The following is a 17094-nucleotide window of genomic DNA, read 5'->3' as shown; positions in this document are numbered from 1 at the left end:
CCAAAGGGCTGAGGATGCAGTTCAGTGGTAGAGTGCTTCTGGGTTCGATTCTCTGTACCACAAAAACAAAACAGAACAAGGGGTAAAACATATGAAGACATTCACTAAAAAGTTTTACAAATGGCAAATAAACATGTGAAAAGATGCTCAAAATCATTAATCACTTGGAATGAAAATTAAAGCCACCATGAAATACCATTATAACCACTAGACTAGCTACAGTTAAAATGAATGATACATACTGCTGGTGATGGTGTGGAACAACTCAAATTCTCATTTGCTGTTGGTGGAAATACAAAATGGTTCAGCTAGTTTGGAAAACAATATCTAAAAAGTTAAGTATACATGATATCATTTGAATGTATGTCTCCTACAAAATTCATGTTGAAACTTAATTCCCAATGTGGTGACATTAAAAAGTAGGGAAATGATAAAGAGGGTTCTGCCCTCATGAGTCCATTAGCACCTAATGAAAAGGCTGAAGGAAGCTGGCTTAGGTCACCCCCCCCCCCTTTGTTTTGCCCTTCTGTCTCTTCTGCCATGTGAAGGCAGTATTTATCCCCTCTGGAGAACACAGCAACAAAGTGCTATCTTGGAAGGAGACACATAATCCTTCATCAGCCACCTGTGAGAAATAACTTTCTTTTGTTTCAGTACTGGATAGAATCACATGCTAGAAGACCACTCTACTACTGAGTCAAATTTTTGTTCTTTATTAATTACTCTGTCTATAGGATTTTATTACAACAGCACAAATGGACTAAGAACAGCAATCTATTTTTTTAAGAATCAAAAAAAATATTTTTAGTTGTTGATAGTCCTTTATTTTATTTTGCTTATTTATATGTGGCGCTGGGAATCTAATGCAGTGCCTCATGTGTACAAGGCAAGTGTTTACCACTGAGCTACAACTCCAGCCCCAAGAACAGGAATCTTATGACTCACAAATTTCATTCCTACTGTGTTAGTCAACTTTGTCTCTGTGACAAAATACCTGAGAAAGTCAATTTAAAGGAGGAGTGATTTATTTTGGCTTATGGCTTCAGGGATTTCAGTCCACAGTTGGCTACTTTCATATTTTAGGCCTGTGGCAAGACAGAACACTATGGTGGGGTTCATGTGGTAGAACACAGCTGCTTACCTCATGGCAGCTGGGAAGCAAAGAGAGAGAGAGCTTTATAATGAAACTCATTTTTCTCTAAAATCCATTAAATAATGAATACATAGGTGGCACTGAAGGTACATGCCTATAATCCCAGCAGCTCAGGAGGCTGAGACAGGAGAATCATTAGTTCAAATCCAACCTCACCAATTTAGTGAGGCCCTCAGTAACTTAGGGAGACCCTATCTATAAATAAAATACAAAAATGGGCTGGGGATGTGGCTCAGTGGTTAAGTACCCCTGGCTTCAATGCCTGTTGAGGGCCAAACGGAGTGCTTGAGAGGTGATGCCAGCAAGCCATTGAGTTGATGATGGTTATATTAAGCTGTGTATTCAATTGTATATTAGACCCCTGCTGTCTGCCTAGGCCTGCTACTTTGGAGTTCTGGGGATTCCTGGGGAGTTCCTGTTGGTTGGGGAAGTGCTGGAGGCGGGATTTCCAGAGGAGGGATTTCCGGTTGGGGTGTGGTGTGTCCAGGGAGAAGTCCAGTGCCTGGCGTTCCTGGGAGTGAGAATAAAGGAGTTCCTGTTTTGAACCTACAAGGTTGTGTGGCAGCTGGGTTATTTTGTGCCCAGCCAGACTGCGGCAAATGCCTGGTAGCAAACCACCCCCCCCAAACAAACAAACAAACAAACAAAAACAAAACAAAACCCAAAAGCAAAACCATATAGATTAAGATGGATTAATCTATCCATGAGGTCAGGATCCCCATGATCCAATCACCTCCCAAAAGCCCCACTAAGAACACTGCTGCATTGGAGACTAAGACCAACACATGAGCTGCGGAGAGACATTTAAGATTTAAACCATAAGAACCTGGGTATCTATTCCAAAGAAGTGAAAATATTTAAAAAAAAAATGAAAATGTCTATACAAAGACTTATAAGTGAGTAGTCATAGCAGCAGTATTCATTATAGATTAAAAAACTAGAAGCTTACCTAGATATGCGTCAACTGGTGAACAAATAATGACATATCCAGTCCATGGAATACTGCTCATCAATTAAAAACCCCCACTCATAACACATGTAACAACAAATTTCATATTGGACAGTCAGAGTGTTTTACAGACTCAGAAATTTGGGTACATTAAGCAAAGAAGGAAGTATACTGGAGTCAAGCCAGTTATGGAAGCAGCAGCTACAGTAGCACTGGATCATCACAGAGGGAGAACAGAGGGAAAAACAGATTTGGTACAGAAAAACCTGAAACCAAAAAAAAAGGCCTGAACTTAGCTGATCCAGAGGCTGCACTGTACACTTGAAATATGCTGTTTGCCAACTGGCATGGAAAGCTGAGGAGGGTGTCATCTTGAAGTGAAAGAACTGCAGCTATTGCTGCAGGAGCTGGGAGATCATAGTAAACATTGCCACACTGTCCTGGCAAGTGCATTCTGTGTGAAAGAATGGGAATGAAACAGGCACAGAGAAGACTGTACCTAGGGGGATTAAAATCAGAAAAGAGAAGGAGAGCCCAACTCACTTCTTTGAGACTGGTGGCTCACATGATCAGCTAGAGCAGGTTGGGAATCTGAACAGGAAGGAGGGTGTGAATACTCACAGAAGCAAAGAATGGGAAGGCTTGAGTTCTTGGGTAGCAGAGTGTGTAAAGAATTGGCCCCCTTGTCCCACAAGTGGAATTTTTGGGAGGCTCCTGAGATCTAACCCCTCTCAGAGATGGGAAACTGCCAGGCCCTAGGGGAGTGTTGATCTAATCTCTCCAGAGCGGACACTATCCAACAAAGCCCCCAAGGCCTGATTAGACCTAAGCCCCACTGGCAGGATCTCTCTCATAGAACTCTGCAGCAACCCCATCCAGGGAGTGCACCCACCTGGTCAGATCAAACAGAACTCCAACTGACAGTATATTCCACTCTGTCCTACTTCATATTGGTGAGAAGGGAAGCTGAGAATTATTTCAACCAGTTTCAGACTTAGGTCATTCCAAATGGCAGCTCAGAGAGCAACACAAAAAAGGGTTAACAACCCACAGTCCTTGATTTCAGTACATAAGTCAAGAAGAAATGGAGAGACAGCTGGGCATAAGATAGTGACCATACATTCTTGTCAACTATTTCTACCACCTCAGTGGAGACAATTCCATATGTTTTTTTTTTTTTCTTTTTTGGGGGGTAGGGGGCTACTGGGGATTGAATTCAGGGGCACTTGACCTCTAAGTCACATCCCCACTTTTTTTTCTTTTTTGTGGTGCTGGGGATTGAACCCAGGGCCTTGCGCATATGAGGCAAGCACTCCACCAACTGAGCTATATCCCCAGCCCATCCCCAGTCCTTTTTTGTAGTTTATTTAGGGATGGGGTGTTGAGAGCCACAGCCGAAGGGGCCCCAGCAAACTTCCGGCTGCCAGCAAACTTCCAGCTGCCAACTGATTGGCTCCTCTGCGGTGATGCTCATTGGGCTGTTTCCCCACCCTTTCAGACCATGGAGCTGCTCATTGGGGGACTTTTTTTGGCTCCGCCCACGCGACTCAGCCAATCGGCCTCAAGAGCAGGAGTGGGGGAGGTTGAGAGGCTTGTGGGAAGCTGGTGGTGGCAGTTGGGCTCTGAGGGTTTTTCCTGAGGAGCTGTGAGGTGTGGTGTGTGTGTTCTAAAAACAAAGTTCATGGATTCCACCTCTTGGGTCCCCTTCTTCCTCCAGGAGAAGTCTTTTCTGCTGTCGTTTAATAAACTTTTAATTTCTACTCTGACCTTGCCTCAGCGTGCTTCTTTGGTTTTATTCTTCAACATCGGGGAAGCAAGGACTCGTCACCGGTCAACAGCAGTATCATATTGGAGGTCCCATACCGAGATTCTACACCGAGTTCCTTCCAGACCTCAGCCAGCACTTAAGTTGATATGCAAATGGAAGAAGCCTGCAGCTCAGTAGGAGATAGATCTGAGGCCCAAGGAAAAAAAAGAGTAAAGGATAATGTCTCTTTAGCATCATTGCCAGAATTCCTATCTTCATCCCAGTGCCGGTGAAGACAAAGATAAAACCAAACTACAGCTTCTATGATAGCTATCACAGTAAACTGTACAAACTGATGCATCAATGAATATAACTCAACAAGTAATGCTCAATCAAGAACTCGATTTACTTTGGGAGGAAATGGACATATTGATAGACTCCTCCACTTTGAACTGCTTGCAAAACTTGCCCAGACTATGTATCACTTGTATACATTGTGAGCTATCGTTTGGTGCAGCGAATTGTGGTAGTGCTGGCATATCTTTGCTGATGGTGTCACCAGTGATGCAATTTTTCCAAAAGAGCCATCAATTGGCTTGGTGTCGTGGCATTTCTGTATCCTCCTCCCTTCTGCTAGTGATGGTCTAAAATTTGGGGGCCAACAGAGGTGAGGCAAAGAACCTCACCCCCCCACTGGCACCAAGGCCAAATTTGGGGGCCAACAGATGTGAGGCAAGAACCTCACCCACCCACTGGTGCATAGGCCTATCCACAAGTTTGGCTGTATGCTGAACCGGTAGTCAGTGACGGGTATGATCCAATTGCAGTGGTATCAACCTAAGACAGGAGGCTGACGCCTAGAGGTCAGTTTTTCCCATGACGGGTAAGAACCATATGTTGAATTGGACAACCTACCAGGCATGGTTCTTAAGCCACATTGCTTGTCGTTTAAATCAGAAGGGGGGAGATGCTGAGAGCCATTGCCAAGTAGGTATGAAGCATGGCATGACCCAGGTCATTTGCAATGACATTGCATGAAAGGTGACCTTGCTCAAGGACCAGGGCAGACCCAGGTTTAGGGTGTATCCTGCTGGGATTAGGGAGTGTCCCGCTCCTTGGGTTTAGGGCGGTTCCAGGTTTAAGATGTACCCTGCTGGGAATAGGGCATATCCTGCTGCCTCAGGTGGGCCCGCTCCTCGAGTTCCCATTGAGTTATCCCGGGATTCAGAGAGTATTTTGGGATTCAGAGCCCAGGGGAGAGTGTGGATTTTGCCCAGAACGTGGATTTCCCCAGAACATGTGTAGAGTGCCGGTGTGAGTTCGGGAATAAAGAATTGCTGTTTGAATCTAAAAAAAAAAATAAATAAATAAATAAAGTTCGTTTCTTTTGACAAGTGGCTTCTGAACTGTGCCCAGCCACACTGCGGCATTTGGTGGCTCACACAGGGAGCGACTGAGGGTAAGTGATAAGGTAAACTGCTCGCCCCTGAGGGCAGGGTGAGAGAATGGTAGCCATTTTAAGATTCTTCTTTTGTTTTGCTTCACTTTTGTTTGAAGTTGCCTGTCCCTGGAGATGTTTAAGATGGAAGAAAAACCGCTCACATCTGAGGAACAGATAGGGAGAAAGGATGGATGGACATTTCAGGAGGCTATTATAATGACTTTTTGTTGTTCCAATTTTGTTTCACTCTGTTTCAGTTTTGTTAGGCATTATCTTGTTGGGTTGTATTATAGTTATAGTAGAAAAATTCAAGTAAAAGAGAAGGTCTCTTGAGCTAGTCAGACAGAGGAAAAAATTCAAGTAAAAGAGAAGGTCTCTCGAGCTAGTCAGACAGAGGAAGAAAGTTTAGAGCAGAAAAAGCCATCAGGGGGAAAGTTACAACAGGAGACTGCTACTAACACCTTTCTATCACCAGAGGGCTTAAGTGTCCAACCAACAGCGCCACCTCTACAGAGGACTGCTACTAACACCTTTCTATCACCAGAGGACGTAAGTGCCCAATCAACAAGGCCACCTCCATATGGTGGGAGGCCCCCAACCCCCGCAGTTGATAGATGGGATCCTGAGACAGGATCTCAAACATTAACATGCCCTGTATTTGAGGCAGGAGGGCAGCGAATTCACAATGCTTTAAATTTCAAAACAGTGAAGCAGCTAAAAGAGGCTGTAACAACCTATGGTCCTCAAGCACCCTTCACTGTAAGCACGGTCGAATCCATTAACAACTTGAACATGACGCCAGCAGATTGGGCTAATATGTGTAAAGCTGTGCTAAATGGAGGGCAATACCTGTTATGGAAGGTTGCCAATGAGGAATTTTGCAAGGAGACAGCTAGGCGAAATGCAGCAGCTGGTTATCCTCAGAGAAATCTAGATATGTTGTTAGGAAAGGGACCTTATGAGGATCAGCAGCAACAAATTGCATATGATCCTGGCGTATACGCACAAATTGCTGCAGATGCAGTTAGGGCATGGAAGACTTTACAAGGACATGGAGGTTTACAAAGTCAATTATCTAAGGTAATACAAGGAGCTAATGAATCTTATGCTGAATTTGTAGATAGGCTTATTCAAATAGCTACCAGAGTTTTTGGGAATACAGAACAAGCAATGCCATTAATAAAACAAATGGCTTATGAGCAAGCGAATTGTTGGTGCAGAGAAATCATTAGACCATGGAAACATGAAGATTTAAACACATATATTAAATTATGTAGAGACATTAATGAACAAGGGCAAGTTGTGGCAGCTGCAGTACAACAGGCTTTAGATGCCAGGCCAAGAACATGCTACAATTGTGAACAAACAGGACATTTTAAAAGGAATTGCCCCATAGGAGGAGGGTTTAACAAAACTAGGTATCAAAGGAGTAGAATACCGGGTATTTGCCCACGATGTAGTAGAGGGAGACATTGGGCTAATGAATGCTGTTCTCAAACCACCATAGAGGGTACTCCATTATCAAAAAATGAACAAGGACCAGGTGTTTATCCACGAGGCATCAGGCTCCGTTGCCAAAAAATGGACAGGGGGGCCCAATACCACAAATATACGGAGCACTGGAGGAACCCAGCAACCCCATCAGGGTAGTGCCCAGGACACATTGTCCATTAGATCCCTCATCAGACAAACCAGAGGGAGTGCAGGGTTGGACATCTGCGCCTCTGCCAGAGCAGTACTAACTCCAGAGATGGGAGTTCAAATCATTCCCACAGGGGTAAAAAGACCTCTTCCCAAAGGAACAGTAGGCTTATTATTGGGACGCAGTTCTTCTACTCTAAAAGGACTTATGATAAGTCCTGGGGTAATTGATCCCGATTATGAAGGTGAAATAAAAATTATAGCCAGTTCTCCAAAGGGTATATCAGTAATTTCACCAGGAGATAGAATAGCACAGTTACTGTAGAAAGAGGTTCCAAGGGATTAGGCTCCACAGGTGTAGATTGGGCTATGCTGTCTTTAAATTTAGATTCTCACCCCATGCTAAAACTAAATATTCAAGGACATGAATTTAATGGGCTACTGGATACAGGTGCAGACCTTAGCATCATCTCTCGTCAAGAATGGCCAAAACATTGGCCATTACAACAAGCCACTCAAAAGCTTCGAGGCCTAGGAGTGGCGACTAGTCCCCATAGAAGTGCAATGGTATTAGATTGGAAGGATCCTGAAGGATATGAAGGAACTATACAGCCATATGTATTGGATCGTCTTCCCATAAATTTATGGGGACGAGATGTCCTAGATCAATTAGGTTTGACATTAACAAATAACATCAACCAAAATGCACCCACTATTATGACTAGACAAGGTTTTAGGAAAGGAAAAAGATTAGAAAAACAAGAACAAGGTATAGCAGCACCAATACAAATAGATCAAGGAATGGACAGACATGGGTTGGATTTTCAGAAAGGGCCACTGAGACAATAAAAATTACTTGTAAATCAGAAAGACCAGTATGGGTTCCTCAGTGGCCCCTGACTAAAGAAAAGATACAAGCAGCCCATGACCTGGTCAAACAACAATTAGTGGAAGAACATATACAACCTTCTGTATCTCCCCATAATACTCCCATTTTTGTCATCAAAAAGAAATCTGGTAAATGGATATTATTGCAAGATTTAAGAGCCATTAATAATGAGGTGTTTATTATGGGACCTGCTCAATCGGGGATTCCTCAATTGTCTGCTTTGCCAAAAACTTGGTATGTTTTAGTTATAGATATTAAAGATTGTTTTTTTTTCAATTCCAATTCATCCTGAGGATAGTCCACATTTTGCATTTACTATCCCTGCACTGAATCATGAAGGTCCTGATCAGAGATATGAATGGAAAGTACTCCCTCAAGGGATGGCTAACAGCCCAACTATGTGTCAAATTTATGTTAACAAAGTAATCCAGCCACTTAGAAATCAAAATCCTTAACTATAAACATTTCACTATATGGATGATGTATTATCAGCACACAAAGATCGAGTAGATCAACTCAAATCACTTAATGACTTTCAAAAGTTATTAGGAGACATAAATTGGATAAGGCCTTACCTAGGTATACCAACAGGAGAGTTGGGACCTTTATTTGATATCCTAAAAGGTCCATCAGATCCAAATTCACCCTGAATGTTAACGCCTGAAGCAAGAAAGGCACTAAAAATCATTGAAACATATATGGAAAATATGCATTTAGAAAGAATTGATATAAGTTTGCCTTTATTATTTATTGTACTACCAACAAAAAATATTCCTACAGGAGTATTTTGGCAAGAAGGTCCATTATTATGGATACATTTATCTTATTCTCCTAACACTATTCTTACTAGGTATCCTGAGGCTGTAGGACAATTAATACTCAAAGGAATAAAAGCAGCAAAGGGAGTGTTTGGAATTTCTCCCAATAAAATTATTACTCCATATACTATGAATCAAATTGATGAGTTAGCTAATGAGTTAAATACTTGAGCAATAATCACGTGCAAATCTAATGTTTCATTTGATAACCACTTACCATCTAATCCTTTATTGTCTTTTTGGTCATCACATCCTGTAATTTTTCCAAAAATGACAGGAAAAACACCTATCATGAATGCTCCAAATATATTCACTGATGGTTCAAATAATGGTACAGCAGCAATAGTTACACCTGATCAAACTTTTACATTTTTAGTACCCAAACAATCAGCTCAAAAGGTAGAGCTTAATGCAGTATTACAAGCTTTTGTGATGTTTAAAGATTCTGTATTTAATTTATTTTCCGATAGTCAGTATATAGTTAATGCTATAGTATCCCTTGGAGATGCTGGTAGGATTTCCCCTTCCTCTACTATTTTCTCTTTGCTTTCCACTATAGGACATATCAGGGTACATACAGGATTGCCTGGAGCCCTTAGTTTGGGCAATGATTTAGCAGATAAAACTACACATGACATACATATTTTCTCTACACTAGAAGAAGCTACAAATTTTCATAAAAAGTTCCATGTCAATGTTAATACTTTACAAAAGCGTTTTAAAATAACAAGGAACAAGCTAGACAAATAATAAAACAATGTCAAAATTGTGTGACCTTTTTACCACACGTTAATCTTGGAGTCAATCCTAGAGGACTGATACCTAACCATATTTGGCAGATGGATGTCACACACTTGCCAGAATTTGGAAAATTAAAATATTTGCATGTTACAGTTGACAGTTGATACTTCTTCTGGATTTTTGATGGGCTCCCTTCATGCTGGAGAAAAAACTAAAGATATTATAGCTCATTGCTTACAAAATTTTGCCACTGTGGGCGTTCCAAAACAGTTAAAAACAGACAATGCCCCTGGTTATACTTCTACCTCTTTTAAACAATTTTGCTCATCATTTGGCATTACTCATATAACAGGAATCCCATACAATCCACAGGGACAAGGCATAGTTGAAAGAGCTCATCAAACTATTAAAATGTACTTATTAAAGCAAAAAGAGGGAACTGGGAAGGGGTATATATTCCCCAAAGATAAACTTAAAATAACCCTTTTTACTCTAAACTTTTTAAATTTGGATTCATCAGGACTTAGTGCTGCGGAAAGGCATATGTGTCCAAAAAATGTACATAAGCCCAAGGTACTTTGGAAGGATATTCTAACAGGAAAATGTAAAGGTCCTGACCCAGTAATTGTCTGGAGTCGGGGGTCTGTTTGGGTGTTTCCACAGGGAGAACAGTAGCCAATTTGGATTCCACAGAGATTAACTAAGGTCCTGACTTAGTGATTGTCTGGAGTCGGGGGTCTCTTTGTATGTTTCCACAGGGGTGGTGGGTGGTGGGGGTGGGGGTGGTGACGAATAACTTGTGTTCGTTGATACAGCAGGGGTGGAAGCCGTTTATTGTAGGACAGGAGCAGTATATATACATTCCACACAGCCTATCTTAATTAGCATAAACTAGATACAGCAGTCAACCAATAAGGAATCTCCACACTTAATGGCTCACTTTTGTTACTTCACAAACCACTCCCTCTGGCATTTTGCCAGGTGCCATCCAGACTTGTTTACAGACTCTAACACCTCCCCCCAGTACAGCCACCTAATCCCCAAGTCCCTTTCACTGAGTTGTTGGAATGGAGGGGCCAGGCTCTATTGCCCCTGCCACCTCAGATGGCACATTTGAGGAGCCCAGGGTCACATAGATGGTGAATGGCCATGCAGTCTCATTTGTGGTTGATAGTGGGGCAAGTCTTTTGCTCCTGAATAAATGGCATGGATTTACTTTTAAATCAAATATCCCAATTATGGGGGCTGGGGTTGTGGTTCAGAGGTAGGGCGCTCGTGTAGCATGTGAGGCACTGGGTTTGATCCTCAGCACCACATAAAAAATAAAATACAGGTATTGTGTCCACATATAACTAAAAATTCAAAAAAATCCCAATTATGGGAGTCTCAGGGACCCTGACATACCCACTGCAGACCCCCCTCCTTTTTGTATATTTGGATGCCTTTAATAATCCCATTCCTTTATAGTTTTACCAAGTTGCCCTGTCCCCCTATTGGATGGAGATCTCCTTCACAAATTAAAAGCCTCCATTATCAATCCTCCTTTAAAGTCCACTACCATCTTTTTAGTACATTCTGGCCCAGACCTGTCCTGGCGTCCCCCTAAGCCTCCTAAAATGCCTCTTACTTGCTGTGACTAACCCCACAGTCTGGAATTCTTCTCAACCCAAAATAGCAAGTCACCATTCTCAAGTTCATATCCAACTGAAAGACTCCACTCATTATGTAATCCTCCCCCAATATCCTTTAACCCTCAAAGATTTAAAGCCCATTGTTTATTACAGGCCAAACTCCTCATACCAACTCAATTGCCTCATAACTCCCCCATTCTCTATCATCCATAGCCCTCAGGAAAAGCTGAAAAGACAAGTAGGACCCTGAAGGCAACCTTAACCAAATTATCTATAGACAATCACTTGTATTGGATTAAGCTCCTCCCTTTTGCTTTCTGGATCTGAGCATTGCCCAAGAAGCCCCTTATGATCAGCCCCTTCTCTATGGATGACCCCTCCTCCCACCCACCATTCAACTACAGTCACCTAGCATTCCTCCTGATGTCCAGAAACCCCTCATAGCTCACCTCAGGACTACCCTCTGGAAGTATGCCCACATCCATCTTCCCCAGCCCTAATCTTCAGGCCCCCCCCCTCCTTTTACTGCAGATTTAGTTTACCTCTCCCTTTCCCAACCTGTAGCCCCCTCATAAGAAAAGTGGACAGCTCTCCCCACCCACTTCAAGGTCATTTTAAGCACTCCCACAGCAGCAAAATTAGAAGGCCACTCCTCCTGGGTCCACCTAAGCAATTTAAAACTCATTCCTGCTAGTACATTCTGGCCCAGACCTGTCCCCACGTCCCCCCTAAGTTCTAACAGGCCCCACCCAACTTCCAGCCATTCCCAAGGAAGCTGCTGAGCCTTACACCTGAAGTTCCTAACAATACTTTATCAGGCCTCCTTTTGACTTTTCTTAATAGCCCTCAGAGACTAATTAAATTTATTATATTCACTCCTCCTTCATTTCTGTCCTCCTCAAGCATTAGACCTCATTTGGGATCTTTGGCTTCAAGGGATATTCATTGACTTAACCCCCACCCACATCTCTTTCTTCAGTGTTTTCTGCATATCATCTTTAATTTCACAAACAGTGATCCCGGACCAGAAACAGTGGAAGCAAAGATGGCTGAATGAAGTTTGGGGCAATTTAACTTAAGTAATTTTTTTCTTTGAACCCTTTTAAATACTTTTCTATACATGTAACAATTATTACCTATAACTATACTGTTAAATTTTGTTTCTGTTCTTATTTTGCATAATTTGTCAAGCAGAATGGAGATTAAAGCACCAGAAACTAGGATTCCACAGTTATTCATGCTTGCTATGCTCCGAATAACCTACACTTCTGGAATCATAAATCTGAGTAGGGTTCATGTCCCTAACTAAGGACAATAGGGTCCCAATTGTATTACCTGCTGGAATTATTTTCTTAGTAATGTCAAATCAATTAATTGTCACCTTTCTTATAATTACCTGATTTCACCAAACTTACAATAACCTTTCCTCTGCCTATTATTGATTTCACATAGGAACAATATGCCCAGCTCCAGCTGCTTCCCAAACACATGGACAGATGCTATTCCCCTACTCACCTTCTGACTCACTGAGACCATCTAAAGAACTTGGCTTTAGATGACCTCAAGGTCCCCTCCCCCACACCTCTCTCCACCAAGGTCTCCATGCTCTATTACAGAACTCTGTAAGGAGGGTTGCCCCCATTTCTCCTATTCTCAGTTGGAAGCAGCCAGATTGGACCAAAACCCAATTTCTTTATCCTTTTCCAATAACGGTGAAATTTCTAACAAGTTCATAATTCATGCTATGTCCCTCATTTGAATAATTACTTAAATATGCTTCAGTTGGATGCTTGACTTTAGCATTAACAGAACTAATTTTTTTTTCTTCAGTTTGCTGGTATTAAAGGTGTGTGCCACTATGCCCAGCAACACGGAATTCTTTCATAATCTTGAAAATAAAATGCCAATGAAATCCATAAGGGAGTAAATAACAAACAATAAGCAAATAAACAGAAAAAAATAAACAATTTTGAGGGATATAAAATACCAAAATGTTTTACTACTGTTATGGACCAGGCTATACGGGCAATGACCAACAGACTCCATTTTACTCTGAGACTCCATATCATGTAAGAAATGCTTTTCCCATGGGAAAGTCCTGCCTCTGTACCCATTAATAGTTACTTAGCATAGCATACTTGGCAACACAAAATAGCAATTCTTTTATACAATGTTAAATTGTTCTTTTTGGTTTCCATTTTTCTTGGGCAATGTACCTTGTCAGAGATTGACTGTCTAGAGGTTAGTAACCATTCTCTAACTTGTGCTGAACTAGGGTCATTTTGACCCACTTCCCTTCTGCTTGCTTGCTGCTATGCCAATCTGGAAAGTTCCGTGGGAAATACCAATGTAACCATTGCATTGTCCCGCTACAACCAATTCAGCTTCCCTACCTGCTTGCTTGCAGCTATGTCAACCCTGATGTGGTTTTTGTCTTTAAATATCCTAAAATGCTCAAGCTTGGGCTGTTCCTTGCAGAGACAGTTATGAATCCTGTGGGGAGCAGTTGCCAGCTAGCCGGCTAAATAAAGATTCTTCAATTTGGACACAACTGGGACTACAATTAAGAAAAGGAAAGAAAACCAAAAAATGAAGAGGTATATACCACATTCTGGGAGACTAAAAAGAAGAAAATTTCAAGTCTTGTCACCTTTCTTATAATTACCTGATTTCACCATACTTACAATAATCTTTCCTCTTGATAATTCGAATAAAAATCCCAGAATCAACATATAAAACAAACCTGCAAAACAATACTAGACGCTTACAGAAACACATTTTGTTAAAAATCTAAAAACTTGGTGAAGCCATTGAATTCTTTTAGTAACCTATATGGTAGGAGGAAACATAAGAAGCCTTAACTGTATACATAATTTCTTTTCCTTTTTTAAAAAACTGAAAATATTTGAGGCAAATAAGACAGTGTTAATATTCAACGAGGCTGGATGTTGAGAATAGGGTATTTTATCATGGTATAACCTGGCTGGCAAGTTTGAAATACTTCATAATATAAATAGATAAAAAGTTATTATTTTAATACTTCACAAATAATTTATTTTGAAAGAAGCTGTAATTATATGAAATTGAAAACACTGGCGTTAGGGCTATTATTATTGTATTATTTTAGGGTCTGAAAAATATAAAAATTGGCGGGTAGCAGTACATTTTATTTTTGGTGCCAATTAATTTATGAAACACTGTGAGGTGTTTACTATACTCAGGACACCCTGATATGATATGAAAAAAAGATATAAAAATTGAGTTTTGGGCTGGGGATGTGGTTCAAGCAGTAGCACGCCTGGCATGCGTGCAGCCCAGGTTCGATCCTCAGCACCACATACAAACAAAGATGTTGTGTCCACCAAAAACTAAAAAAAAAATAAATATTAAAATTCTCTCTCTCAAAAAAAAAAAAATTGAGTTTCTATTTTTCAAAGAGTTCTTGATCTAGATGGTGAAAAACAATGTTTCTTTTAATTTTCAAAGAGTTCTTGATCTAGATGGTGAAAAACAATGTTTCTTTTAATTTCTGAAAATAATGGGCAGTTGTTTATGGGCTAGTGGCAACTTCCCATCTTTTTGGCCTTCTTTTTTACTTGCATATTATTTTTTTTCTTTATAAGAAATACTTGTATTACATTGTTTTACTTTTGTTTATGGTAAAATTAACATTAGCACTGATACATATAATAACCTAGAAGAAAACTGTTCCTAATTGTAATATTTACACAGCGATTTCTTTTTGGTGGGCAAGATGGAAGTGCATTTTATATATTGCAAACAAAAAAATCAGTTCTCATTGGTTTCTAAGCATTCACTTAAACTTATGGAGTATTTTTTTCTTTCACCGAAGTAAAAATGCCAGGAACAAGTTATAAATCAGAATGCCACAAAGTTACACAAATACAAACTTTAATTAGCTTTAAAATTTATTGAAATTCAGGCTTAGCATTTAACAATTTAATATAGCATTATTTTAATTATTTTCTAGCTAGTATTTTTACCCACTTTACATGATTTCTGGATATACCTTTTAAGAATTGATACTAATTTTTCATGAGATGCCAATTATATACTTGTTAAAATCTTGGGTATTTTTCCAATTGTTCTTAATGTCAAAAGTTAAAAAAGTAAGTTCAAATACTGAAAATTTAAGATGTTAATACTGGGGCCACCGTAATATAGAACAGAAAAAAATGTTCACAATCATAACTGTTTAAAACTCTTGTTAACATTTATTGTAGTAATGGAATATGATTTTTAATAAACTATATGAATTTCTTTTTAAAACATTCAAGCATTTCCTACTGAAGTATGTCTGAAGTTATAAAAATCTTCTGTTCTAAAGTAACCTATACTGAATTAATTAAAAAACAACTGTGGCACTTTAGATAAGACAATTATTCTATTGCATATTTTAAGTACCTAAGGTACAACCTGATCAATAGTAACTTCCTGAAAAGAGTAAGGAGCATGGTGGCTTTAAGGAGTGAGTCGTTTAGGGTCACGAGGGAACATTGAGGTCTGACGCACATTATGCAGTCCCAAAAACAGCATAGTCACGCGTTCCAATCCTGAGAAAAACAAAATTATGGTTAATTTCTTTCCTGAAAGACCTCTCAGGGTCTTACTTACTTAACTATAAATATAATATCACTGTTCAACTAAGTGCTTTTTCTTATAAGGAAAGAAAATAATATGTTAATTTGAGTTTATCCAAAACTGAATGTTTTGGGTATTAATTCAGGAACAGAAATGTTGCTTGGGGTGATAGTCTCATGGAAATGAAAAGGAGACCAATAGAGGAGAGGAAAGAGACCAGGGGGAGAGAGAGGAAAGGGGAAATAACTGGGGAACAATATGGACCAAATTATATTGTTATATAATCTCTATGTGTGACTATGTAGTGAATTCCACTATTATGTTGAATACAATGTACCAAGAAAAAACATGGGAAAGAAAAAAAAGAAATAAAGATGCTGTAATATGGGTGAAAGACTAAATGAGATATCCTTAAGTGGCATGAAGTTTAACAAGTTCATACATAAATGAACAGAATCTATGATTTAATAATATAAACACTAAAGCAAACCACTTAATAAGCCAATATGTTTCAATGATATCAGATTCTGATTCTGCAGTTTAGGCAATGAGTATAAGAGTCATAAACCTGTTCAAAGAAGCATATCAACGGAAGTACTAAAATATTTATTGTGATTTTATAGTCATTTAACATGGTGGTACTTAGCATAGAAGGGAACAGAGTACACAACTGAGTGTAGAAAAGATACTGATTTTTGGTCTATGACTTAATTTTTAAAATTTGATACTGGGGATTGAATCCAGGTATGCTTTATTTCCTGAGCCATTTTTAATTTATTTTGAGACAGGGTCTTGCTTAAGTTGTCTAGTTGTAATTATGGGCATGTGCTACTGTAGTTAACAGACATTGGCTTAAATATTACTGACACAAGTTAAGATCAAGTACAAACTCTGAAGCAGAGAAAAACCAGCACATAAAACTTCTGAGGGCTGGGGATGTGGCTCAAGTGGTAGCGTGCTCGCCTGGCATGCGGGCGGCCTGGGTTTGATCCTCAGCACCACATACAAATGAAGATGTTGTGTCCGTCGAAAACTAAAAATAAATATTAAAATTCTCTCTCTCTCTTTAAAAAAACAAAAACAACTTCTTGAGTGCATTTTGATTCATTATTTAACTATTACTATAGAAGATTAACATAGCACACACACAAAGCAAAAGTCAAAAATTATTTTTATGTGGCAATGACTTTTCAAAGATTTTAAATAAATATCATAAATATAGCTGGATGTGATGCACATGTATGTAATCCCAACAACCTGGGAAGCTGAGGCAGGAGGATCAAGTTCCAGGTCAGCAGGAAGACTCTGTCTCAAAATAAAAAATAACAAAGGGGGTTGGGACTGTAGCTCAGTGGCAGAGCATTGCCTAGCATGTGCAAGGAACTGGGTTCAATCAACAAATAAAGGCATTCTGTTTACAACTACAAAAAAAAAGAACAACAACAACAAAAAAGGTGACAGGGCACCCCCGGGTTCAATTCC

At 39.9% G+C, this 17094-nt stretch overlaps 1 protein-coding gene across 1 annotated transcript in view; it reads right to left on the bottom strand.

Annotated features, from left to right (window-relative positions):
* Positions 1-14921: 14921 nt before the first annotated feature.
* Positions 14922-17094, bottom strand: part of Dars1 (aspartyl-tRNA synthetase 1) — a 65022-nt gene continuing 62849 nt past the window's right edge. Inside the window, exon 16 of the mRNA XM_076865927.2 lies at positions 14922-15584. Coding sequence (XP_076722042.2) covers positions 15493-15584 — 92 coding nt within the window. The 3' untranslated portion in view covers positions 14922-15492. The remainder of the gene's footprint in view (positions 15585-17094) is intronic.

The sequence above is a fragment of the Callospermophilus lateralis genome, chromosome 9, assembly GCF_048772815.1.
Source record: "Callospermophilus lateralis isolate mCalLat2 chromosome 9, mCalLat2.hap1, whole genome shotgun sequence".
In the NCBI taxonomy this organism is placed as follows: Eukaryota; Metazoa; Chordata; class Mammalia; order Rodentia; family Sciuridae; genus Callospermophilus; species Callospermophilus lateralis.
This window is presented reverse-complemented; position numbering and strand designations above follow the sequence as displayed.